General features: G+C 41.1%; 4 protein-coding genes across 6 annotated transcripts in view; all 4 read left to right on the top strand.

Moving 5' to 3' along the window:
• LOC127618570 (gastrula zinc finger protein XlCGF26.1-like) overlaps positions 1–12,185 on the top strand; it is a 47,076-nt gene extending 34,891 nt beyond the window's left edge. For both annotated transcript variants that reach the window (XM_052091113.1, XM_052091112.1), the window contains exons 2-3: positions 7,436–7,622; positions 8,868–12,185. In XM_052091113.1, coding sequence (XP_051947073.1) covers positions 7,436–7,622; positions 8,868–10,564 — 1,884 coding nt within the window. In that variant the 3' untranslated portion in view covers positions 10,565–12,185. The remainder of the gene's footprint in view (positions 1–7,435; positions 7,623–8,867) is intronic.
• LOC127618586 (zinc finger protein OZF-like) overlaps positions 1–25,872 on the top strand; it is a 178,767-nt gene that overhangs the window by 1,190 nt on the left and 151,705 nt on the right. The gene's annotated exons all lie outside the window — the stretch shown is intronic.
• Positions 1–25,872, top strand: part of LOC127618578 (gastrula zinc finger protein XlCGF26.1-like) — a 105,066-nt gene that overhangs the window by 34,892 nt on the left and 44,302 nt on the right. The window lies entirely within an intron of this gene.
• LOC127618924 (E3 SUMO-protein ligase ZBED1-like) lies at positions 2,798–3,792 on the top strand. Its single transcript, XM_052091626.1, has 2 exons — positions 2,798–3,055; positions 3,388–3,792. Exons 1-2 carry the CDS (start codon positions 2,798–2,800, stop codon positions 3,790–3,792), a joined length of 663 nt encoding a protein of 220 aa, XP_051947586.1.

Here is a 25,872-nt window from a genome sequence, read left to right as displayed (position 1 = left end):
AAAAACATAATCATGTAACAAAACAAAAGCGCACGCACTGTGCGTGGATTGAGTGAGCTCGTATGTGTGTGTGTGTGTGTGTGTGTGTGCAGTCGTGTGGAGGTGTATGGTGTGGGCGTGTATAATGTTATGTTCATCAGTCACTGTCGTGAACGCACACCCCCACAGTTGAGGATTTCAGGGCTTGAGTTTGGTGTGAGTACCTGAGACGGCAAGGCTTTAGGGACGATCAACGCGTGGCAGTTGATATCAGAAAGGTTCCAAAGATACGCGGCAAGAAAAACCCTCTTTGGCTCGTTCTCTGCTCGTTGACCAACTTGAAAACAGCGTGCGCTGCAGACGCTCCACACAGGTGATCCGAGTCAACCAGCTTCACCCGTAACATTCCTTCCACACATAACTCTTAGTAGCAAGAGGAAGATTCAAGCATGAACGAAGATAACTTGAGCTATGACTGCTGACTGTTCCACTTCTGCCTTCTCGTTTACCGAACTCCCTTTATTTCCTTTCCGCTTCCTTTTTATACCCGTTGCTTCATCCTCTGTCTGTCTCCTGATTGGTTAGTCTCATTCATTCATACAATAATTAAAGTGCGGTTCATCCCGAAATCATCACAGTGCTTAAAACAAAAGCTTATATGCAATACCTCCCGCAACCACCTCTGGAAAATCAACTTCCCTTCTTATCACGGCTGCTAATGGTTCCAGGGCAGGGCCGAACAATAAAGGGGATAGAGGGCAACCCTGGTGGGTGCTCCTATCCATCTAATAAAAGTATTCCCGAACCAGTATATTTCCAGAATCTTAAAAAATAAACGCATTCTACCATATCAAATGCCTTTTCGGCGTCAAGTGAGTTGGCAGCGACCGGAGTCTGATCATTCTCCACTGACAACATAATATTGATGAAACACCTAATGTTATCAGAAGAGCTACGGCCCAGAATAAACCCTGCCTGATGTATATGTACAAGAGATGTCATAACTTTACTTAAACGGTTGGAGAACATTTTTGACAATATTTTTACGTCTAGCTGGATCAGGGACATTGGACTGTAACTCTTACATTCGCTTGGATCTTTGACCTTTTTAAGAATCAGACTTGTGTCCAGGCTTGTGTCATGACTGGTGGAAGATTTCCATTCCTTAATGATTCCATATAAACTTCTAACAAAAGTGGAGCCAGTTAAACTATAAAGATCAAGATAGAATTATTAATATCAATGGCTGAGGTAAATCATTCACCAGCAGATTTTATTGAGGGAATGGTAGAAAAAGATTCTCTCTGCTTTATATATCTAGTAGGGGTGTAACGATATTCAAACCGAACCGAAAAACCGCGATACAACAGCCACGGTTCGAACCGCGATACTCTCATGTCGAACCGAACGCGCCCCGCCCCCTCCTGCCCCGGCCCAACTCTCACTTCACTTTGTCACAAAACTATTTTTTTCTTCCTTGACATTTGATTAAATAGTAATTAATGAGTACACTTTTAACAACTAATAAGAGCTATAGTTTTACTAAATATTATTATAATATTATTTACTAAATAAAGTGCATGTCACGTGATTTGTGTGATCGATCACTCTCGGGAGTTTACGTTTACATACGCACTTCAGGATGGCAACTCCGCGGCAAATTGAGATTGAAGACCCTCCGGTCACATTTATGTCTCCTGTGTGGGCAAATTTTGGTTTTCCAGTGGACTACAATAATGGAAATCGTGTCACAGACAAAGCAGCGTCGTCTGTCGTAAGTGTTTCACAAAAGTTGCTCATACGACGGAAACACTTCTAACATGCAAGCGCATCTCCGGAGACATCATCCCGACATTGACATCAGCAGCACACGTAAGAGACCTCAAAAACAGGAAACTCTTTCTACTGCTTTTAAAATTAAGCTACAGGCCGACTCAGACCGTGCTCAAGCAATTACCAAGGCAATTGGTGTTTTCATGGTGCTGGATATGCGCCCATTTTCAGTTGTTGAGAACGACGGATTCACGCATTTGCTACGTGTGTTAGAGCCCAGATATCAACTACCGAGCCGACCGCATTTTAGTCAGAATGTTTTGCCTCAACTTTACAACAAAGTGAAAGCCAAATTGGTGGAGGACCTGAGCAATGCAAAATTCATTGCTTTAACTACAGACGGGTGGACTTCCCGTGCAACTCAGTCCTTCATCACGATCACGGCGCACTATATTACCGACAACTGGGTAATTGCAAATCCCGTTCTCCAGACACGCGCTGTCTATGAAAGCCATACAAGTGATCATCTGTCGGAAATATTACAGGGAGCTGTAGCTGAGTGGAAAATTGACAGAGAAAACGCGACTGTTCCCGTCACAACAGACAACGCCAAAAACATAGTGAATGCAGTTTCACCAAACATTCGCTGTTTTGCACACACTGTTAACCTGGCTTCACAACGGGGGATGGGCGTTAACCAGATGTCACGGCTTTTAGGCAGAGTGAGAAAAGATGTCACTTTTTTCCATCGAAGCACTACTGCTGCAGCAGTGCTCAAGGACAAACAAGAGATGCTCCAACTGCCTACACACAAGCTGATCCAGGATGTCCCCACCAGGTGGAACTCAAGCTATGACATGCTTGAGCGCTACCTTGAACAGCAGGCTGCTGTTTTCTCAGCACTTACAGAGAAGAATGTTAAGAGGACATTCTTACTCTATCTGATGAAGATGTAAAAGTAGTTGAGGACATTGTTCAGGTTCTCAAACCACTGAAAACGGTAACAGCTCTGAGCACTGAACAGCTGCCAACCGTTTCAATGATAATGCCACTGAAACGCACCATCCTGGAATCTATGAACGTGAGTTGCACAGATACAGCAGTTGTGAAAGATGTCAAATCTGCCATTGTGTCCGACTTCACCAACAGATACCCAGACTCTGACTCAACACTTGTGCAGTTTCTTCATATGAGTACTGCACTTGACCCACGTTTTAAATCTCTGCCGTTTCTGGATGAGACCATGCGCAGAATCGTCTTCAACAGCCTGATAGAGAAGATTCTGGAATACCATCCCTCACAGGTATTTTTGTTTAATTGTTTTAATTCCAAAATGAGTTAATTTAATAAATTTGATTAATTTAAATTAATACGTTTTAAAAAAAATACATTTTATACAAATTCATTGTTTATAAATACCACAGACCTGCAACATATCTTACTAGTAGTGAATATGTCCTTTGAAAAGCACTTTACATGTATAATTTTTTAAACTCTAAAATCTAAACAGAAACTTAGATCATCAGAAATGACGAGCATCACTATGTTTTTGTTAGTTTTATTTGTCAGATATGAATTGCAATTAGCAATAGTAGCTTAAAAATATTTTGTGGCTTTGTCCTTCCTTAATGTTAGGCCCAAGCCTCAAAGGAGCAGTCAGAAGTGGCATCCAGCAGTGAATATGATCCTCCACCCAAAAGAGCACCAATCGCGGAACTGTTTGGAAAGTTATTTCCAGTGGAGACGAGCACACCTGCATCCAAGTCTCTGTCTCAAATGGTGAAAGAGGAGGTCCAGCGTTACAAGGAAGTGCCGACTCTTCAAGTGGAGTCAAATCCACTTGCATGGTGGAAGGACAAAGAGAGCCAGTTTCCCCATTTAGCCAGGTTGGCTAAATCCTTCCTTGGAGTCCCTGCAACATCAGTCCCCAGTGAGCGAGTGTTCTCTACAGCAGGGGACATTGTTACAGCACAGAGAGCAAGCCTCTCACCTGAGAATGTGGACATGATGGTATTTTTGAAGAAGAATTTAACATTTTAGATGTATTATAAATTTTATTTTATTAGTCAGTGGAGGCATTTATTTAATTTTAGTTGACTCAGGTGTGCAGTTTATTTTTGACTAGTCAGTGGAGGCATTTATTTCATTTTAGTTGACTCAGGTGTGCAGTTTATTTTTGACTAGTCAGTGGAGGCATTTATTTCATTTTAGTTGACTCAGGTGTGCAGTTTATTTTTGACTAGTCAGTGGAGGCATTTATTTAATTTTAGTTGACTCAGGTGTGCAGTTTATTTTTGACTAGTCAGTGGAGGCATTTATTTCATTTTAGTTGACTCAGGTGTGCAGTTTATTTTTGACTAGTCAGTGGAGGCATTTATTTCATTTTAGTTAACTCAGGTGTGCTAACTGCTCTAAAGAAAATGTGAAGCCAATGTATAAAGTTAAGTTAATAAAGATTAAGTTAATAAAAATAACAACAATAATTTAAGTTAAAAGTGAATCTAGTGTTATTATTATTGCTGGTGCCCTGCCATGAACCCTGCCCCCACAGCAAACAGAACCGAACCAAACCGAACCGTGGCTCCAAAACCGTGATATGAACCGAACCGTGGCATTGGTGAATCGTTACACCCCTAATATCTAGCCAAATGCTTCCCTGCTTAGTTCCCTGACTCAAAATATGACTGTCTTGCCCTGAAGAGCAAAAACTCCACCTTCCATGACAAAATGGTATTAAATCTGTATTTTAATCCGGTCAATTCCCTGAGGCCATCAGACAACATTCGGCACTTCAGCTTTGTCTTTTGGTGAATGATGCATACTGTATGATCCGACCCCTATCAACTGCCTTAAGTGCCTCCCAAGCCACGCCCACAGAGGATAATGAGGACCAGTTGGTCTCCATCTAAACATTGATTTCAGCCTTTAAAATGTTTTGGAAATCAGGATTTTGCAAAAGGGACACATTAAAGTGACAAATATATGATTTATTTTTCTCCAGTATTTCTCCATATATCAATTGTGTTTCAAAAACAAGAGTATACAGACCACATTTCCCTTTAGTGCCACAAATAAACCCCCCAAGAAAATACACCATGACATACTCAGACCATCAACTTTATAAAAGACTTCCTTTGTGTGGGCATGTAGATATTTTGCGGTCATTCATGGTGTCCATTCTCAATCTGGCCAGGAACCCCAGTGCAAAAGCGATCCACCATCAATGGAAACGTTTCTTTAAGGAAAAGTTTTATTCCACAAAACAAACTCCAGCCACTAGGCGGAGCCAATACAAAAAGAAACAAAAATGGAGCCCAGCTTCCTCAAACAATCAAGTCAATATACAGCAAATCAATCCACTTACATGAGAAAAATCCAATGGTTTACTCACCCATTGTTTCTATGAAGGACAGTGCTTGTTTGGGGCATAAAAATACTTTGCGGCCATCCTTGGTGTCTATTCTCCGTTTGTGCAATCAGTGCAAAAGCAAATATAAATATATATTATAAGCAAAAAGCTTATCTGTTGATGCAAGAGTTTCTTGCATTCCATGAACTGATCGCGTTTCTCTCTTGTAGAAAGTCCCTGAAAAATAAAATTAAAAAGCTTTCCTTTGCTCCTCACCTGGCGCAACATGAGATCTTTATTGGATGATCTCAGAAATTTGGCCAGAATTGTTTGGGGCCCGTCTCCCTCAAATATCTGTGAGCCGGGACTTTGTCAGCTCGCTTGATTTCCATCTTATGGCCTGTTATGTTGAGCAGACTTGGGAAGAGCACATCCTGGAATTTCGCCATATCTCTGCCTTATTTATGCTCAGGAATTCCAACAATCCATACATTGTTCCTTCGGCTCCTATTTTCCAAATCTTCCAGTTTTTCCAAAATGCCTTCCAGGTCTATTTTGGTCACTAGCGGATAATTCCCATTCTGATGACTCCAGATAATCGATCAGTTTCTCAGCATATGCCACTCTTGTAACCAACTCGGAGAATTTTATTTCCATCACCGTAATTCATCGACGTATTACAGCGAGATCCTCCAAGTCAGCTACAACCTTTGTCAGCATCACCGACATGCTGGACAGTTGATGCTGAATTTCCCCGGCCGCGCCATCCAAAATGATCCCCGGTCTGCAGACCCATCAGAGGTTTCATCTTGAACACGTGTCTTTTAATGTCTCCAGAGCCCGGGGATTTTGACTTCTTTGTATAATTTCACCAAATTATAACATGAAAATAATTTTAAAAATGTGCAAAGTGCGCAGAGCTGTCACTCACATGTCTACTCCTCATATGGCGTCACATGACCTCAAATTTATTTATTTTTAATGTAATATATGCATTTGTTTTTTGAGCCTTTACATCAAAGAAAAATATCTATCCCTGTGGGATAGACAATAAAGAATCAGATTACTGCACATGCACCTCACTTTGATTTGTATTGGATGGTGTGGTAAAGGTCAAAGGGAGAAAAAAACAAGACAACCCAACTAAAATCAATGTTTGGCCAAGAATCTAAAATCAACCCTGGTAGCTGCAGATAACTGGAACTTAAAGTTAGTTCACCCAAAACTTCTCATAATTTACATCCCATTAGCAATCGCAGATATGTATGACTTTCGTTCTTCGTTCTATCAACACAATTTGGCTATTTTTGGTCTTACTATGAAAATAAATGGGTGCCGTAAGGCTGCTGGCTGTTTGACGGTCAAAGTCATATTTAGGCAGCATAAAAGTAATCCACATGGCTCCAGACAATCAATTAATGTATTTAATAATGTTATTAATGGATTGGTTCAAATTTTTCTTCCATCAATTTGAAAAATCCAACCAAATCTGCCAAGTATCCTGTATTGCATATGTGTATCTAGTCATGTCAAGGTGTACCGGCCCATGGGCCTCTCAGTTCTTAATCCATCCTTGGTCTTATGGACAGAGAACCATTAACTGGATTCTTCAAAAAGGCTTCGAGTCCACACACAGTGACCACGTTTACATGGACTCCAGAAAGCGGGCTATTGCGAGAAAGCAGTTCCAGTATACCTGATCTGTATAAGCAGCGTACTCCTGTATACATGCAGCTCAGTCAGTAAGCAGCTTTCTCCACAGCAATGTAATTTCCCCACAACACTGTTGTGAATAACAAACATGGTAACTGGGGAAGATTTCAGTATTTTATTATCTGTTGCTTTGCTTTATTTCCAGATATTCCAGAGTTCTTTCTGTGTTTGTTTCCTTACCTTTCTATCTTGACCTCTAGCGGAATTGCGCTTCAATAGTGGGGTTTCCCTTTACGTAAAACTCATATTTTACAGCGGTGTTTATAAATGGGCACTTTTCCCACTGTACTCCCAGAAATGTTTTGTTGGCTTGTTGTTTGGCTCAACCCTATGATATTTGTAATTCGGTCTGTTCCATGCACATGCGCACTCCTCACAAACCTGTCCAATTCCTTGGACTGATCTCTCCATTATTACACACTCCAAACCTGTAAAGGATCAACTTTTATTTTCTAGAATATCTCAGACAATGTTTATTCTCGCTGTAACAATGTAAGTGTTATCTTCATAACTTTTAAATAAGTTATTTTGTTTAACAGATTTGTTCTTGTGTACAATCATATAATAATCTTGAGTATGATGAATGTCAGTCCATTATAATGATGATGTTTTTGTGTTCAGATGTTCATCATGAGAGAACAGATGAATGTGATCCACACTGGAGAACAGCAGATGCTGCAGATACCAGTGAAGATGTGTTCAGTGAAGCTGCTGGACTGCAGGAACCTGATGGAGATGAGAGAAATCAAAGTAGAGGAACAACAGAGTGATACATATTATGAAGAAACCACAGCAAAGGAACAACAGAGTAATGATGATGATGATTTTATTCCTTCAGATATGTTTCTCCTTGTAATGTTGTTTTACATATTCATGACAGGATCTGTTAGCAGATGATTTTATCACTCAAAAGTCATACTAAAAAGTTTCCCTCTATTTTGTGTTGTCAGTTTAGAAGTGCTCAGTTGTCTTTTTAAGGTACATCTTTTTTTATTTTTCCAAATTCAAAACAGTTCTGCAGGAACGGTCACTCTGGATTAGGGTTTTGCTTAAAGTCTTAATTTGTCCTTTTTAACATGATGTCTTTTAAAGGATGGTTCACCAGTTGATAGACAATTTAAAGGTATTTTTCAGATAATACACTTATGGCCACGATATACTTCATACAAAATCTAAAAAACAAACTAATGTTGTGTTGGCATTTAGAGCAAAATCTGGTCAAAAAGGGGTTCATCAGTTTGTTTTGGTGGTTCATTACAGCTCGCCTGGGCAAAAGTTTAGGAACATTTCTAACAAGCTGCTGAACACCTCCTTACTACCATTGGTCCATTTCGTCCACAGCCATTCACACATAAGAAAGTCTGCTCCACAAAAATGCTAAATATCATGCAGGGGTTGCTGTCAGAAACCACGGAGCTGGTCTCCGTCATGCCAAATGTAGCTATTCTGAAGTTTACAAAACCAAAAAGGCAGAGAAGATCCCGATTTCTCTATCAGCTATTAAGAGAATTGGTCAGCGCTTTGAAACAACAGGTGATGTTGCCAGAAAGAACGGATCCGGAAGGCCCGAAGCCTCTTCATGCAGGGATGACCACCTGCTGAAGATCTCAAAGTTGGGGGAATAAAGCTGACAAAAACTGTCAGCAAATTTCAAGACCTCAGAAAACAAGACTATTTCGAGAAAGAAAAATAACATTGAGTGGAACAACATTGACTCTTCTTTCTGTAAAAACTGTATCTACAAGGTTTAAACGTTTAAAGAAACCAAAAGGGAACAACTATCTCATACAAAGTTACTTTTATTTGTTCAATTCTTGCTAATTTCCTGATCATTTGATAAGGGGTTTGCACCGTTAATTCATACATTGATGGTTCGTTCATCTTGTAAATGGCATGATGCAATGACATGTCATGTAATTTTGATATAAACATTTTATTTTTAGCTAATTGACACCCCTAGTATGAATCTATGGACCTTGCACAGCAAAAATCACAAATAAATACATTTGTCCCTCTCGAACTGATTTTTGTTAATTTACTTTGTTTATTGTAGAGCTGATGGACGTGAAAGAGGAACATCAAGAGCTGAATGAAGCAGAGAAGAAACATCACGATTTCACAACTGGAGAAAAATCTTTGAGTTGCTCAAAGACTGAAAATAATTTCTCACCAAAAAATCCTCAAAGAAGAGCAGCAAAGAAATCTCTTACCTGCTCTCAGTGTGAAAAGAATTTCGCATGTAAAAAAAATCTTAATGTACACATGAAAATTCACACAGGAGAGAAACCTTTCATGTGCCATCTGTGTGGAAAATGTTTCACCGTGAAAAGCAAACTTAATTTACACATGAGAATTCACACTGGAGAGAAACCTTACACATGCCATCAGTGTGAAAAGAATTTTGCATGTAAAAATAATCTTAATGTACACATGAGAATTCACACAGGAGAGAAACCTTACACATGCCATCAGTGTGGAAAATGTTTTGCATATGCAGTTTCTCTCAAAAAGCATGTCCGACATCACTGTAGCATCGAAAAGCCATTTGAATATGATAACTGCTGTAAAGCATTTGTTGAGGATTCTGACCTAAGAAAACACCTGAAAACTCACACAAATGAGAAGCCTTACAAGTGTTCTTTTTGTGGGAAATGTTTTGCACACCTGTCCTCTTTGAAAAAGCACCAGAAAATTCATACCTTTGCTGGAGTTCATATGTGCATTGAATGTGGGAAGACATTTATTACAGCCAGCAGCATGAAACGGCACCAAATAATTCATACTGGAGAGAAACCTTACAAGTGCTCACACTGTGAAAAGAGTTTCACTGAATCACATATCCTGAAAACACACGAGAGAATTCATACTGGAGAGAAACCTTACAAGTGCTCACACTGTGAAAAGAGTTTCACTGAATCACATATCCTGAAAACACACGAGAGAATTCATACTGGAGAAAAACCTTACAAGTGCTCACACTGTGGAAAGAGTTTCAATCTGTCACGTAACCTGAAAACACACATGAGAATTCATACTGGAGAAAAACCTTACAAGTGCTCACACTGTGGAAAGAGTTTCACTCAGTTACAAAACCTGAAAAGACACGAGAAAATTCATACTGGAGAAAAACCTTACAAGTGCTCACACTGTGAAAAGAGTTTCACTCAGTCATGTACTCTGAAAACACACGAGAGAATTCATACTGGAGAAAAACCTTACAAGTGCTCACACTGTGAAAAGAGATTCACTCTGTCATGTAATCTGAAAAGACACGAGAGAATTCATACTGGAGAAAAACCTTACAAGTGCTCACACTGTGGAAAGAGTTTCACTGAGTTACAAGAGCTGAAAAGACACGAGATAATTCATACTGGAGAGAAACCTTACAAGTGCTCACACTGTGGAAAGAGTTTCACTCTGTCATGTAATCTGAAAAGACACGAGAGAATTCATACTGGAGAGAAACCTTACAAGTGCTCACACTGTGAAAAGAGTTTCACTCAGTTACAAGAGCTGAAAACACACGAGATAATTCATACTGGAGAAAAACCTTACAAGTGCTCACACTGTGGAAAGAGTTTCACTCAGTTACAAGAGCTGAAAACACACGAGATAATTCATACTGGAGAGAAACCTTACAAGTGCTCACACTGTGGAAAGAGTTTCACTCAGTCATGTAATCTGAAAAGACACGAGAGTATCCATACTGGAGAAAAACGTACGACTGCGATTAATTTGGGAAAAGTTTAAACAAAGCAAGTAATCTATATAGACATGTAAAAGAGTATTGCCCAAGAAGTCACAGTTGGTGGTAGACCAATGTGTGTTTTTCAATGGCCCATACCAATAAGCCCATTGTAAACGATATATATGTCACCGAAGTCTTTTAAATTATGATGGTTGTGGCCTGTCAGACTCTGTTTCCTTTAAACTCCCTCTTTCTGCATTTTCTATCTTTAAAATTCCAACTGTTGATGAGAGATCCCCTTTAATTTGGAAATACAGACCTGTCAGCTTGGTCCTCTTCCAACATATTTAATTAAAGTAAGTTTTCTTCTCTTGGCTCTCAACGAAGGCGGTCACATTTTCTCACCCTCTCCCTCCCCTTACCTTCCCTGCTTTGCTCCTCTCGTCACATCTAGTTTACTGTCTTGTACTTTGAGAGACTCTCTCAGCACTGCTCTCCAAACTAAGACATCATGGATTTGATCAACTGGTCTCTCAACACCATCTTCTCGACGAGAAGCTTGGGTTCTGGGGAACCTGAATGCCCTGACGGAACGTTTGCAGCTGGCTACACGATGGACGCGTGGGAGAGGTGACGGGTCGTGTGTCTGGCGGCTCTTTCCGTGCAGGACGTTGAAGATATCTACCTATTCGGTACCATGATAACAGGTCTTCTGCTGATTGGATTAGGCATTGCCCTGGTTTATCGAGGAGTTAAGAAGACGGTGACAGCTGTCCAAAGCCTCACAAGGCTGCCCGTCATGATTGAAACAGTTGGCAGAGCTGTCTGCACTCAGACTGGGTCTATGAACCAAAATACGGATAACATCATGGTGAAGCTCACAGCTTTTCAAAGGCAAATGGATCGTTTCAGAGACCAAAATGGACCAGATGAATAGCCGTGTAAATCAGAAGCTGCTTCTCGCCTCAAGACCAAACAATCCCAATCTTATCTGTTTCGGCCGCCCTCAACCAGCACTGGCCTTGGCCAAGGCCGCTGTTGGATCAACAACTCCCCCGGAAGAGCACTGCAGTGAGCCACTCTCGCGTTCCATTCCCAACTCCCCAGACACCTGGTGATTGTTGACTATGTCTGGGACCTGATCAAGGTTGTCTCCATGGCAACTTGCTGTGTATCGCTATGACAACCCTGCGGACTGAGGCACCTATATTAGATGCTGGCATAGCGACTCTCCAGGCCTACACACACATGAACTCTTACACATATATGCAATCATCCGCCCGATACCCTATCCCTCGCCTTCGCCGCTTTGTACCCCCAGTCTGACAGGCGGGTCTGTGACCAGCGCCGAAAAATGGCTGCAGGACCGGATGGCTGCTTGCTTGTGCTGGGCCACCTCCACCTCCACCCCCAATCCCCTCCCCTGTTGCAAGTCTTGTTCATGTTGTAGAGTGTACTGATTATGTGCTAATGTTGCTGAGGTGTTTTTTTCTGTTCCCACACTGTACTTCTTAAGGAGCATAGTCTGGGGGCTGCCTTTTTTTTTTTTTTTCCTCCACCTCTCCTCCATGTCATGCTGTATTTCTTTCTAATTCCCTGTCTTCCTGTCCTGTCTACCCCCTTGTCATATGTATGTTTGTATGGACAGGTCGATGGCCAATTTCACTGGTTTACTATGTGACAATAAAGGACTACTACTACTACTACATCTTTGTCTTCTTTAATCACTGAGATCGTTCATTCTTCACTGTCCTCTGGTTTGGTTCCTATATCATTCAAAACTGCTTCAATAACCCCAATACTCAAGAAACCAGGGCCGATCCTACAAATGTTGATAATTGTTGTCCTATTTCAGATTTACCGTTTATTTCATAAATTAGTTTGGAAAGGAGTGTTGCAGTTCAGATTCATGATTGTCTTTCAGCTAATAATTTGTTTGAACAATTTCAATTGGGTTTACTTCCACATCATAGTACGAAAACTGCACTTGTCAAAATGACTAATGATCTGCTGTTGGCTGTGGATTCTGGTCAGCTGTCAATACGCATTCCTCTTGATCTGAGTGCGGCCTTTGATACGATCTCACATAAAATCCTCCTAGACAGGCTGGACTCAGTTGGAATTACTGACACACCCTGTCTTGGTTTCGATCGTTTCTTTCTGGTCACGCTCAGTTCATACAACTCATATATTTTAGATCTAAATCATCAAGTTATCACCGGCGTTCCACAAGGCTCAGTGTTGGGCCCTCTTCTATTTCTTATGTACTGCCCCTTTGTCATATATTTTGGAAACGTGTCAATTTTAACTGCCAAGCCGATGACACCCAGTTCTATCTGTCTTCCAAACACACTTCTTCCCTTCCTCCAGCTGTTTATCTGAAATTAAAAACTGGTTCTCATCTAATTTTCTCAAATTAAATTGTGGAAAAACGAAATTCTCCTTGGAAGAACCACATCTATTTTTGGCAAAAACTGATTTTCGACCGTGACTATCGATCAGTCCACTGCTTCTCCTTCACCACAGACTAAGAGTCTGGGTGTTGTCCTTGATAGCACTGTATCCTTTGAAGCCCATGTTAATAACATAACTCGCTCTGCATTCTTTCATTTACGTAATATTAATCGTCTTCGTCCCTCTCTCACATTGAACAGTACTACCATTCTTATTCATGCACTGGTTACATTCCTCTTTGGTCTTCCTTCCAAACTTCTTCATAAACTTCAGCAGGACCAGAACTCGGCTGCACGAATAATTTCTAGAACCCCCTCTAACACGTTTCACCTGTTCTTCAACATTTGCTTCTGGTTAAGCACCGAATTGATTTAAAAATCTTGCTTTTACATACAAGGCTTTAAATAATCTTACTACCTCGTACCTCTGATTTTTTTCATACCTGAACACCTACTCGTACTCTCAGATCTGATCACTGTTATACAGCCCCTTACTTATGGTATTCCCTTCCTCTGGACATTTATAACAGTGAGTCATCATACTTTTAAATCTCGTCTTAACTCTAAAATTATTAAATGTATTAAGACAATTTCAAATGGAAGTTATACTATTTATTAAGAAGCAACTTGATCCTGGAGAACTGGCTAATTATAGACCGATTTCAAATCTCCCATTTATGTTGAAAATACTAGAAAAGGTAGTATCCTCCCAAATATGTTCATCTGAACAAATTCAGTCAGGATTTATGCCTCATCACTGTACAGAGACAGCACTTATCCGAGTTACAAATGACTTGCTCTTATCATCTGAGTGCAGCTGCATTTCTCTTCTAGGACTTTTAGACCTTAGTGCTGCATTCAACATCATGACATTCTCTTGAATAGGATGGAGAATTAAGTTGGCATTTGTGGAGTTGCATTAGCATGGTTTAGGTCTTTTTATCAGACCGTTATCATATTTTGTGTGTAAACAAGGGATTGTCAAATAAAAAAAAGTGCGGACTGCCACAGGGATAATTTTAGGGCCTCTGCTTTTCTCCTTATACATGCTTCTCCTGGGAGATATTATCAGGAATTGTTTTCCACTCTTATGCAGACGATACCCAACTTTATATTTCTTCTAAACCCAAATTTCACAATTCTCCAAATTAGTAGTATATTAATGAAATCAATGATTGGATGACCAGAAATGTCCTTCTACTCAATTCCAAAAAGTAGTAATTATTGGAAAAATTGCTAAGTTATGAAGCATGCTCTCTGCTGCTGATACCGAAAAAACGAATTAATGCATTCATTACCTCAAGACTATATTATTGTAATGCATGTACTGTACATTAGACAATGGCTCAACAAGATAGACTCCCATGGTTAGATTTAGAACAATCTAAAGTTAAAAATGTTGCCTTAGAAAACGTACTTTTCAAGATTGTCAACCTTGGCATACCTCTTTCCCACTTTGTTCTTCTCCTGTTGTTTAACTTCATTACAAAACTCAGTATCGTCCAATAGTGTATTGTTAAATTTCCATATTGGACTTATGTTTGTCTCATTTCTGCCTGGAGAGAGGGTCAAAGATATTACACAATGATCAGTCAGGGGTGATGGTGAAATTTCACATCTATTTACTTCATTAGCCAAATTGTCTGAAATTAACCAATAATCTAATCTTGAGCACTGACCATTATTAGATGCATTGAACCAGGTAAATTGTTTTCTAGTTAAGTTTTTCATTCTCCAATAATCAATCAGATTGGCCCCTGTGATCAGTTCAATGACAGGTTTTAGTGATTGGATAGAAGATTACGCTATCAAAACAGTCCTCTTAAGGGCATTGATGAAACAGAGCATCAGTATTTCTGAGCTCGACCAACATGGGACACTGCTGCATTGATAGCATTTACAGCTCCAGCTGTAGCAACCCCAGACTATGCCAAACCATTTCATTTGTATAGAAGAGATGGATATGTGTCCGCAGTCTTAATGCAGGAGACCTGTAGTGGAAGAAAAAAGCACCCAATTGCTTATTATAGTACCAAATTGGACTATGTAACACAGGGCTACCCGCCATGTAATCAAGGACTTGCAGAAGTATATTTTGCTTATGACAAAGCTTCCACAGTGACAATGGGCTACCCAGTAATAATTTACATCCATCATGAAGTAGCAGAAATATTAGAACAAGGTAGATTTGTTTTAACCCAAGCCAGGTGTTTGAAATATTCAACACTGCTAAATTATGCACAACAATAAACCCAGACAAATTCATTCCTCTAGAAGGGGAGGGAACACCTCATGGATGTGTAATAGACTATTTTGATTTTACTTGTTTAAGACCAGATTTTGAGTCAACACCTATCATTGATGCAGAGGCAGATTATTATGTAGATGAGTCATGTTTCAGAGACCATCTTGGAAGTCATGCTAAGAATGCTATTGTTAAGAGAAAAGACAATAGTTTTATTCCAATTTTGTTACAGCATTGTGCACAACCATGCTCTGCACATTTGGTTGAATTTGGGTCTGTCTATCATCCACAAACACAGTGAATGGTAGAAATAGTGAATGGACCTCTCAAAGCTAAGCTTAACAAAATTTGTGCTGACACTAAACTTAATTGGGTTGATGCTCTACCTCTTGCATTGATGAGTTACTGCATGCAGACCAACATAATCACTAATCTAACACTTCACGAAATGTTAAAAGGCAGACCCATGCCAGAACCATATTTGAGAGGTCCCTATGAAGACCTTTATAACAGTTGCAGATGGAATTAAGGGCTTACATGAGACAATTAACTACATTGAGCCATTTAGTTACAGGAACAGAGAAGGGGACACAGGGAAGAAGTGTCCTGTCCCATAGTTCCTAGAGACATTTACATTTATGCATTTGGCAGATGCTTTTATACAAAGCGACTTACAGTGCATTTATCACAGGGACAATTCCCCCAGAGCAATCTGGAGTTAAGTGCCTTGCTCAACAACACAATGGTGGTGGCTGTGGGGATCGAACCAGCAACCTTCTGATAACCAATTATGTGCTTTAGCCCACTATGCTACCACCACTCCCACAGAGCCCAAGTGTATCTGAGAGTTTTTAGGAGGAAGTGGAATAAAGAAGGGAAGGATCTTATACAGCAGTAAGGGCAACCCCAACAACAGTACAAGTAGAAGGTAGCTCAATGTGGCGTCATTTGAATCTCTACATTAGAGTGCCTAGATTGACATTTATACTTATGTTGGTACATCTGATGCAGCAGTTGCCCCAGACCCAAGGCCTTCTAGAGGCATATCCCCAGACCCAGGTTAGGAAGAGTTTCCCACGTTTGATTTCTCACCAGGGCAGGAGTTTCCCACAATTGACTTCTCAACCTTTTACCAGTTTCCCCGAAGGGTGTCCCATTCACCCATTCACACTCACAGTCACACACCATTGGCAATCTGCTGATACTGATCAATCACTGAATTATGTTAACCTACTAAAATAAGTCTAAATCACTGATGTACTCTACTTAACTGCAAGGCTAAGTTTTTGCTTTTAGACAAGAATTTGATTTGTGTTACCCCCCAAGAAAGATTTAGTTAGGGAGATGAGATATTTTACTTCCTCCTAACTAAATGTGGAGGGAGATTAGGTCTTGTTTCTCCTCTGCAGTGCAGCTCCATTAGAGAAGTCATTGTTAGAAGAATGTGGATTTACACTGGTCAAAAGGTAGGAATGAAGGAGACTGACTTGTGAGGTTGCAATCTGGATAAGGGCATGTACAATGTTTCTGGAAAAACATCCATTCAAATACATTGCCATTGGGTGCATACATGGTGCGTATCAATATTGTGGATCCCTTCATAGCCTATTAGCTACGTGACGAACTGGACATTTCCAACTTACCTTAGGTAAGATGGTGCCATCCCCCTTGCCACATATCATCCATGGGGACATAGTTTCTATATTAAGCATCCATGGGGCTAGTATTGTGTCCCCTTACCCTATAGTATCCCCAAACTCTTCCTCATGTCAATGAATCCTATATTAGTGTCCACTTAACCAGTATTCATCCTCCGTAGACTTCCTCACGTCTATAGACTCAGTATTGTGCCCACTTACCTAGTAGGCTTTCTCTGTGGTTTTCCTTTTGTCCACAGACCCAGTATTTGACCCCTTACCAAGTAAAAAATACTATTACATGCCTTTGGCCCCAGAGTGCCCCCTGATTCCATACATTACCACAATGTAATCCTGTGTGGTTATATGGAACTTTGTAGCACTTGGCATTTTTTTGTGCTCTTTGGTCTAATTTGCCTCGGAGCACAAGGTGGGTGCCCGCTGTGCCTGCTGAGTGCCCTTTAAATGTAATTTTGACCAGACCAAAAAGTCACCGGAATCGTTTGCCCTCCTAATATCTTATCAAGGGCCCCTTGGGGTGCCACCCTGTCAAATTTGGGGTCTCTGGGACCTCTGGGTGCGATAATGGGGCACATCCCACATGCAATGTATTCCATTCATTTCTACACTGGTTTGGTGGACGGTACTCATAAAGCTCCAAATGTCCTGAAATTGACATATGTGTCTCGTGGGGGTGTCCTCAGACAGTGTCCAGAATTACGTGACCCTTTGACCTCTTTTGATACTACATTTGACCCTTTAGTGAAGGCGTCCAAAAACCAAGTACAAAAATTACTTTGGTTTACATGGCGAGTGGAACATCTAGAAAAGAGGGGTCAAAAGGTTATAGGAACTTGAACATTGAGGTCCTTAACCGTCATGGGCCCTCAAAACACATCCTAAAATTTGGAGGCCCTGGGTATTACTGGGTAAGTATTAAAGCCTCTAATGTATGTACTTGTGCACACAGGCCCACAGGACAGGCTATCACATTGATTCCTATGGCAGGCAGGGAGATCTATTTAAAATAATAAAAAATACTTTTTTGAATCCCAGGCCTTAGTCCAATTAGTATGTTGTTGAGAGGCAATGGACGTGTCACTGTGTGAAATTTGGGATCTGTTGGACCTACAGATGCGATGTCAGGCCTACGTCCACATGCAGTGCATACCATTTGATATATACTATTTATGGAAACCATTCCGAAACCTCCAAATGACTCAAATTTGAAATCTATATCTTCTCAGGGGTCCCATAGACAGTATGCAAAGTTTGAAGTCTGAATGAGTTGGTTAAGTGCTAAATTGGCCACTTTTTGAGTGAAAAGTTAGTTATTTTTCTAGAATATTTTTCCAGATTTTTTATCAATACTTGCCCAGCACCAATTTTCAATATGAATAAGCATTTGAAGCCCCAAAGTGTTTGCACCAAATTTAAAGGAATTTTCACTCTGTCATGCAGGAAGATCCCACCTGCAATTTATTTAATGGCCGCCAAATACATAGTCTGTGGCCACTCAGTTTTTAAGCATATTATTCACTTTTATGACTTTTAAGGTATATGAATGTGTTAAACTGTATACCCTTAGGGTAATTCAATGTGTTTTATGAATAATATGACATGTAAATCAATTTCAAACAGGAATTTCCTGTAATTTTGCAGAATCACAAAGTAAGTGCCCAACTAACCAGCTCAGAAAGCTCAAAATGTCCCAAAATCGACATATATGTCTCGTGGGTGTGTCCTCAGACAGTGCAAAAAAGTCCACTTTTGCACAGAGCAATATCTATTTTGATTATACAACTTATAAAATTGATGTCCACTATCCATGTATTTTTGATAATGTAAATACATTGTATTTACATGATCAAAAATACATGGTTGGTGGACATCCATTTTTAAAGGCATAAGATCAAATTTAAGACAAAATTTCATAAGACATAAGACAAAAACATTTAGGTTACTATGTGACTCCTTGCACCCTTCAAAAACTCATAAACCAACTGTCCACCAACCATGTATATTTTGTATTTTATACATTGCAGATGGAATCTCTATTTTTCAGAGAGGGACCACTTAGAGAGATGAAACCTGCACTCCTGTGTTTGTCTCCTGTTCATGTTTAAAATATTATGAAGATTGGAGAAAGTCATCAATTTCATCAAAATATTTGACTTTCTCTGAACTACTTCATATTTGCACCATTGAAAGGGAGGCTAGGGCAAGCACAGGAGTGCCATTTTTAAGTCTCTAAGTGGTCCCAACTCTGAGATATGGAGATCCCATCTGCAATTTATGCAGTACAATGGAAAAATATACATAGATGGTAGACAGTTGATTTTTGAATTTTGAAGTGTGAATGTTGTTCAGAGGGAGTCACAGAGTCAAGTAAAAGTTTTGTTAGTATTTTGATTATGGACCCAATAAAAATGTCCACCATCCATGTATTATTGATAAATAATGGCAAATACATTGTACAAGTGACCATCCCATTTCCAATGTATTTACATTATCAAAAATACATGGTTGTATATTTTTGTATTGTGGACAGTCGATTTTTGAGGTTTTGAAGGGTGCATACTTTTCAGGGGGAATCATACAGTTACCATAATATGTTTTTTGTCAATATTTTGATCATGCACCTTATAAAAATGAATGTCCATGAACCAGGATTCAGAACCCATTATATACATTTCACAAGGGACCATCTCATATAAAATTAATTGAATTGGTGTCAAAGACATGGTTGGTGGACATCAAGTCCTCAAGACATCAAGCCATACAGGAATGTCCCAGCTGCAATATATTCAATTGCATCTAAATACATTTATTGTGGTCAGTCATGTTTTATGCTCGTTATACTTACCACCTAACTGACACCTCACTACTTCAGCTCTCCTACTTTCCATGTCTCTACTCAAACCGGTTGCTGAGTCTTCCAGTGCCTCTGCTGACAACCGTACCCCTCCTATTGACCTCCATGGGGAGATCGCCTACCAAGTCAAAACTCTAATTGACTCTCGACATTGGGGCAGAGTCTTCAATCAAATCAAATCAAATCAAATCACTTTATTGTCACACTACCATGTACACAAGTGCAACAGTAGGTGAAATTCTTGTGTGCAGTTCCGAGCAACATAGCAGTCATGACAGTGACGAGACATATACCAATTACAATAAACAACATACTTACACAAAACAATTTACATATCAAATGTACACATACTTACACAAAACAATTTACAAATCAGATGTACACATACTTACACAACACAATAATTATATACAATGCAGAATATAGAACAGAATATACAATACAATACAATAAGTGGGAGTATATGAAATATATATGTGTGTATATATATATATATATGTGTATATATATATATATATAGCAGTTGTATTGAGGAGAATATGTTGACAGTCCAGTGTGAGATTATAGCTGAATAAAGTGCAGTGCTAATTATTGATCCTGATAGATCAAGAGTTCAACAGTCTGATTGCTTGGGGGTAAAAGCTATCATGTAGTCGGCTGGTGCGGGTCCTGATGCTGCGATACCGCCTGCCTGATGGTAGCAGTGAGAACAGCCCATGACTTGGGTGACTGGAGTCTCTGATGATCCTCCGAGCTTTTTTCACACACCGCCTGGTATATATGTCCTGGAGGGAGGGAAGCTCACCTCCGATGATGTTCCTGGCAGTTCGCACCACCCTTTGCAGGGCTTTGCAGTTGTGCTTGGTGCTATTGCCGTACCAGGCAGTGATGCAGCCAGTCAGGATGCTCTCTACAGTGCTGGTGTAGAACCGTGTGAGGATGTGGTGGTTCATTCCAAACTTCCTCAGCCGTCTCAGGAAGAAGAGGCTGGTGAGCCTTCTTCACAACGGCCTCAGTGTGGACGGACCATGTGAGTTCCTCAGTAATGTGGACACCGAGGAACTTGAAGCTGCTGACTCTCTCCACCGGTGCTCCATTGATGGTGATGGGGCTGTGTTCTCCGTCTTTCTTCCTGAAGTCCACAACAAGCTCCTTGGTTTTACTGACGTTGAGGGAGAGGTTGTGCTCCTGACACCAGCGTGTCAGAGTGTGCACCTCCTCTCTGTAGGCTCTTTCATCATTGTCAGTGATCAGACCTACCACCGTCGTATCGTCAGCAAACTTAATGATGGCATTGGAGCTATGTGTTGCCACACAGTCATGTGTGTACAGGGAATACAGGAGTGGGCTGAGAACACAGCCCTGCGGGCTCCAGTGTTGAGGGTCAGTGATGAGGAGGTGTTGCTGCCCATTCTAACCACCTGACGTCTGCCTGACAGGAAATCCAGGATCCAGCTGCACAGCGAGCTGTTTAAGCCCAGAGCCCGGAGTTTCTCATCAAGCTTGGAGGGCACTATGGTGTTGAATGCTGAGCTGTAGTCTACAAACAGCATTCTCACATATGTGTTCCTTTTTCCAGGTGGGAGAGAGCAGTGTGTATTGTAGATGCAATGGCATCATCAGTGGAGCGGTTGTTGCGGTAGGCAAACTGCAATGGGTCCAAAGAGGGGGCAGAACAGAGCAGATGTGATCTCTGATTAACCTCTCGAAGCATTTGCTGATGATGGGGATCAGAGCAACAGGACGCCAGTCATTTAAGCATGTGATTATAGCTTGCTTCGGTACAGGCACAATGGTTGATGTTTTGAAGCATGTGGGGACTACAGACAGGGAGAGGGACAGATTGAAAATGTCCGTAAAAACACCAGCCAGTTGATTCGCGCGACGCTCTGATGACGCGGCCCGAATGCCGTCTGGACCCGCGGCTTTACGGATGTTCACCCGTCGGAATGATCGGGTTACATCCACAACAGAGACGGAGAGTGAATCAACCTCTGTAGTGTCAGTCGCGAGTGCACTCTCCGCGAGGGCGGTGTTACTGTCCTCAAAACGAGCATAAAATGTATTAAGTTCGTCCGGAGAGATGCAGCGGTGTTCATGGCGGAGACTTTATTCCGCTTGTAGTCCGTGATTGTGTTAATTCCCTGCCACATACTTCTGGAGTCAGTGGTGTTGAACTGACTTTCAAGTTTGTGCCTGTACTGGCGTTTAGCTGCACTGATAGTGTTACGGAGGGCATAACTGGCTTGTTTACGCTCCTCCGTGTTAGGAGAATTAAAAGCAGAGGTCCGCGCAGTGAGTGCCGCGCGAACATCGCCGTTAACCCATGGTTTCTGGTTGGGGTATATCCGTATAATTTTGGTCGGAACAACGTCCTCTACGCACTTCCTGATGAAACACGTTACGCTGTCAGCGTAAACCTCGATGTCGTCATCAGAGGCGGACCGGAACATCTCCCAGTCCGCGTGATCAAAACAGTCTTGTAGCGCAGAGTCTGATTGGTCCGACCAGCACTGGATCGTTCTGAGGGTGGGTGCTTCCTGTTTCAGTTTCTGCCTGTAAGCGGGCAGAAGCAGAACGGAAGAATGGTCCGATTTGCCAAATGGGGGCGGGGAGGGATTTGTAGCCTTCCGGAAGGGAGAGTAACAATGATCCAAAACCCGGTCCCCTCGTGTGTTGAACTTTATGTGTTGGTGGTATTTTGGGGCGATTGCTTTGAAGTTGGCTTTGTTAAAGTCCCCGGCAACAATGAACGCAGCCTCAGGGTGCGCGGTTTCCTGCTCACTTATACACCCATACAGTTCCCTGAGTGCCCGGTCTGTGTCGGCTTGCGGGGGATGTACACAGCTGTGATGATAACCGCTGTGAATTCCCTCGGCAGCCAGAATGGTCGACACAGAAGCATGAGATATTCCAGATCAGGAGAGCAAAAAGACTTGATGAAATGTACGTTCCTCTGATCACACCATGATTTGTTGATCATAAAACATACACCACCACCTCTGCTTTTACCAGACAGGTCTTTCGCTCTGTCCGCTCGGTGCACGGAAAAGCCCGTGATTTCGATGGCCGAGTCTGGAATCTCCGTGAGACAGCCAGGTTTCTGTAAGGCACATAACGCAGCAGTCCCTCGTCTCTCGTTGGAAAGAGATCCGGCTCTCAGCTCGCAGAGTTTGTTGTCCAGAGACTGAACATTTGCCAGTAGTATACTGGGTAGCGGGGTCGATTTGCACGACGTCTTACTCTGATGAGAACGCCGGCTCGTTTTCCTCTTTTCCTTCTGCATTTCAGCGGCCGAGCAGCACAGACAAAGGGCTCCGCCGGCGTGTTTGTAAACAGCGAGTCGGCATTAAGGAATTTGAAGTCCGGTTTTCGATGTGTGATTGTAGAACTAATGTCCAAAAGCGTTTGTCTGTCGTAAACAATAAGGCAGACAACATCCAAGACAAAAAAACAAAGAACTGTAAACAAAACAAACAATAAACCGCAGTGTTGTAACGGAGCTCGCAACGCAGCAGCCATACTCGGCGCCATCTTGAGTCCATGATGACTCAAGATTGGGACTAAGGACCAGAGGAACAATCTTGGGTCTGTTCGGAAGACATTCTTGACCATTCGCTCATCTCAGAATTTCACCTAGCCCATCCTTACTGTCCGGCTCTCAGGCCCTGGGGCAGACCTCCTGTACGCTCTAAAGGGGGTCTTCAAAGGGGGGAGTACCATCTGACAGTACTCCCCCTTTCTCTGTCTGTTCACACAAGATCCCTTCTGCAGAGTATTATCCTCAACCAGGACTACACTTCCCAGCATCTCCTTCTCGCCATTGACTCTCACACCTGAATTCCATTCACCTATCACTCCCAGTGTATATAATATCTGCTCTCACTGCAAAGATTTGCCAATTCACCCCATTGTCTGGTATTTCTGAGCGTTATCTTTATCTACTGCATGCCTGTTGTGATTATTGCCTATACCTTGGATTACCTCTTTGATTTGTTTGTTTATCTGGATTGCTTACCTGGTTTTGACCTCTGCCTGTTTAACTATTTGTATTAAACTCTGCACATAAATCTTCACTCAGACCCGTTTCACCAATGGTAACTTCCCTCATGCCCTTTGGCTCTGTCCTAATATACAGATATTTTGGTCTGAGGTCGTGAGTAGACTTGCAGAGATTGTCATCCTTGGCATACCTCTTTCCAACTTAGTTCTCCTGGGGTGACACATCTGGTATAGAAATAGCTAGCCACATTAAATCATTGATATGTGTAGCCATTACAATTGCAAAGAAGATATTGCTTAAACGGAAAGTCAGAACAAAGATATCCATAACATACTGGCTCAACTTACTGATAGAACACTTCAATTACGAAAAATGAACAGCAAGAAATGCATAAAACATAAAAACAGCATGAAATGTATAAGACATAAAAATATTTAGACTCCTGTGGCCCTTTTTTAAAATAACTAGAGAACAGAGTCCTTTCTTGACCTGAACTTCCTTCCTACTTTCAAATATACTTCCTAAACAGAACCCAATGTGTAACTATATGCTTTAATATAATTCCATACACTACCTGTCTGCCTGTCTGTCTTAGTAAGTAATTACACTAAACACTAAGTCAAATAAACACATTATAAGATTATGAAGCAAAGACTTTATTCATGCCACCAGACTAAAATGTAAACATGCTAGTTATATTTACACAAGTTTATATGGGAAATACTATATATTTTAAAATTAATAATACACTTGTGACTAAATTAACTATTTAAAAGAGACAGTTTTTAAATGCATAACATAAGTAAAAAAATAATAATTAATGTCCAGATATACTTGCATAGGTGTTAATTTGCAAATTACATTGTGGATGACAAGTCATTTTTCCAACATTTGTTTGCAGACAGACTGTTTCACGTTTAATTGACTGTATCAAATTTCCAGTGGGTCAGAAGTTTAAATGCATTAAATTAACTGTACCTTTAAGCATTACATTTGTGGATTACATTTATTAATTTCCTCAAAATTCTACAAACAATACCCCCATAATGACAACGTGAAAGAAGTTTGTTTGAAATATTTGCAAATTTATAAAAAATAAAAAACGAAAAAATCTCATGTACATAAGTATTCACAGCCTTTGCTCAATACTTTGTTGAAGCACCTTTGGCACCAATTACATCCTCAAGTCTTTTTGTGTATGATGCTACAAGCGTGGCACACCTATTTTTGGGAAGTTTCTCCCATTCTTCGTTGCAGGACCTCTCAAGCTCCATCAGGTTGGATGGGGAGCGTCGGTGCACAGCCATTTTCAGATCTCTCCAGAGATGTTCAATCGGGTTCAAGTCTGGGCTCTGGCTGGGCCACTCAAGGACATTCACAGAGTTGTCCCATAGCCACTCCTTTGTTATCTTGGCTGTGTGCTTAGGTTCATCTTCCAACAGGATAATGACCCTTCGCCCTAGTCTGAGGTTCAGAGCGCTCTGGAGCAGGTTTTCATCAAGGATGTCTCTGTACATTGCTGCGTTCATCTTTCTCTTGATCCTGACTAGTCTCCCAGTTCCTGCCGCTGAAAAACATCCCCACAGCATGATGCTGCCACCACCATGCTTCACTTTAGGGATGGTATTGGCCAGGTGATGAGCAGTGCTTGGTTTCTTCCAGACATGACGCTTGCAAAGAGTTCAATCTTTGTTTCATCAGACCAGAGAATTTTGTTTCTCATGGTCTGAGAGTCCTTCAAGTGCTTTTTGGCAAACTCCAGTAGGGCTGTCATGTGCCATTTACTTCCGTCTGGCCAATCTACCATACAGGCCTGATTGGTGGAGTGCCGCAGAGATGGGTGTTCTTCTGGAAGGTTCTCCTCTCTCCACAGAGAAACGCTGGAGCTCTATCAGAGTGACAATTGGGTTCTTGGTCACCTCCCTTACTAAGTCCCTTCTCCTGGAGTGACCATCATAAAGCCATGACCTCAATCCGTCGGCAGAACTGAAAAAGTGTATGCAAGAAAGGAGGCCTACAAACCCGACACAGTTACACCAGTTCTGTCTGGAGGAATGGACCAAAATTCCAGCAACTTATTGTGATAAGCTTATGGAAGGATACTCAAAACATTTGACCCAAGTTAAACAATTTATAGCCAATGCTACCAAATACTAA

This window comes from Xyrauchen texanus, chromosome 25 (genome assembly GCF_025860055.1).
Source record: "Xyrauchen texanus isolate HMW12.3.18 chromosome 25, RBS_HiC_50CHRs, whole genome shotgun sequence".
NCBI lineage: Eukaryota > Metazoa > Chordata > Actinopteri > Cypriniformes > Catostomidae > Xyrauchen > Xyrauchen texanus.
This window is presented reverse-complemented; position numbering and strand designations above follow the sequence as displayed.

Bases quoted from the DNA above. Each gene is read 5' to 3' on its own strand.
- LOC127618924 (XM_052091626.1), top strand. From the start codon at position 2,798: ATGCCACTGAAACGCACCATCCTGGAATCTATGAACGTGAGTTGCACA. The intron at 3,056-3,387 runs GTATTTTTGTTT...CCTTAATGTTAG, and splicing joins TGGAATACCATCCCTCACAG to GCCCAAGCCTCAAAGGAGCA.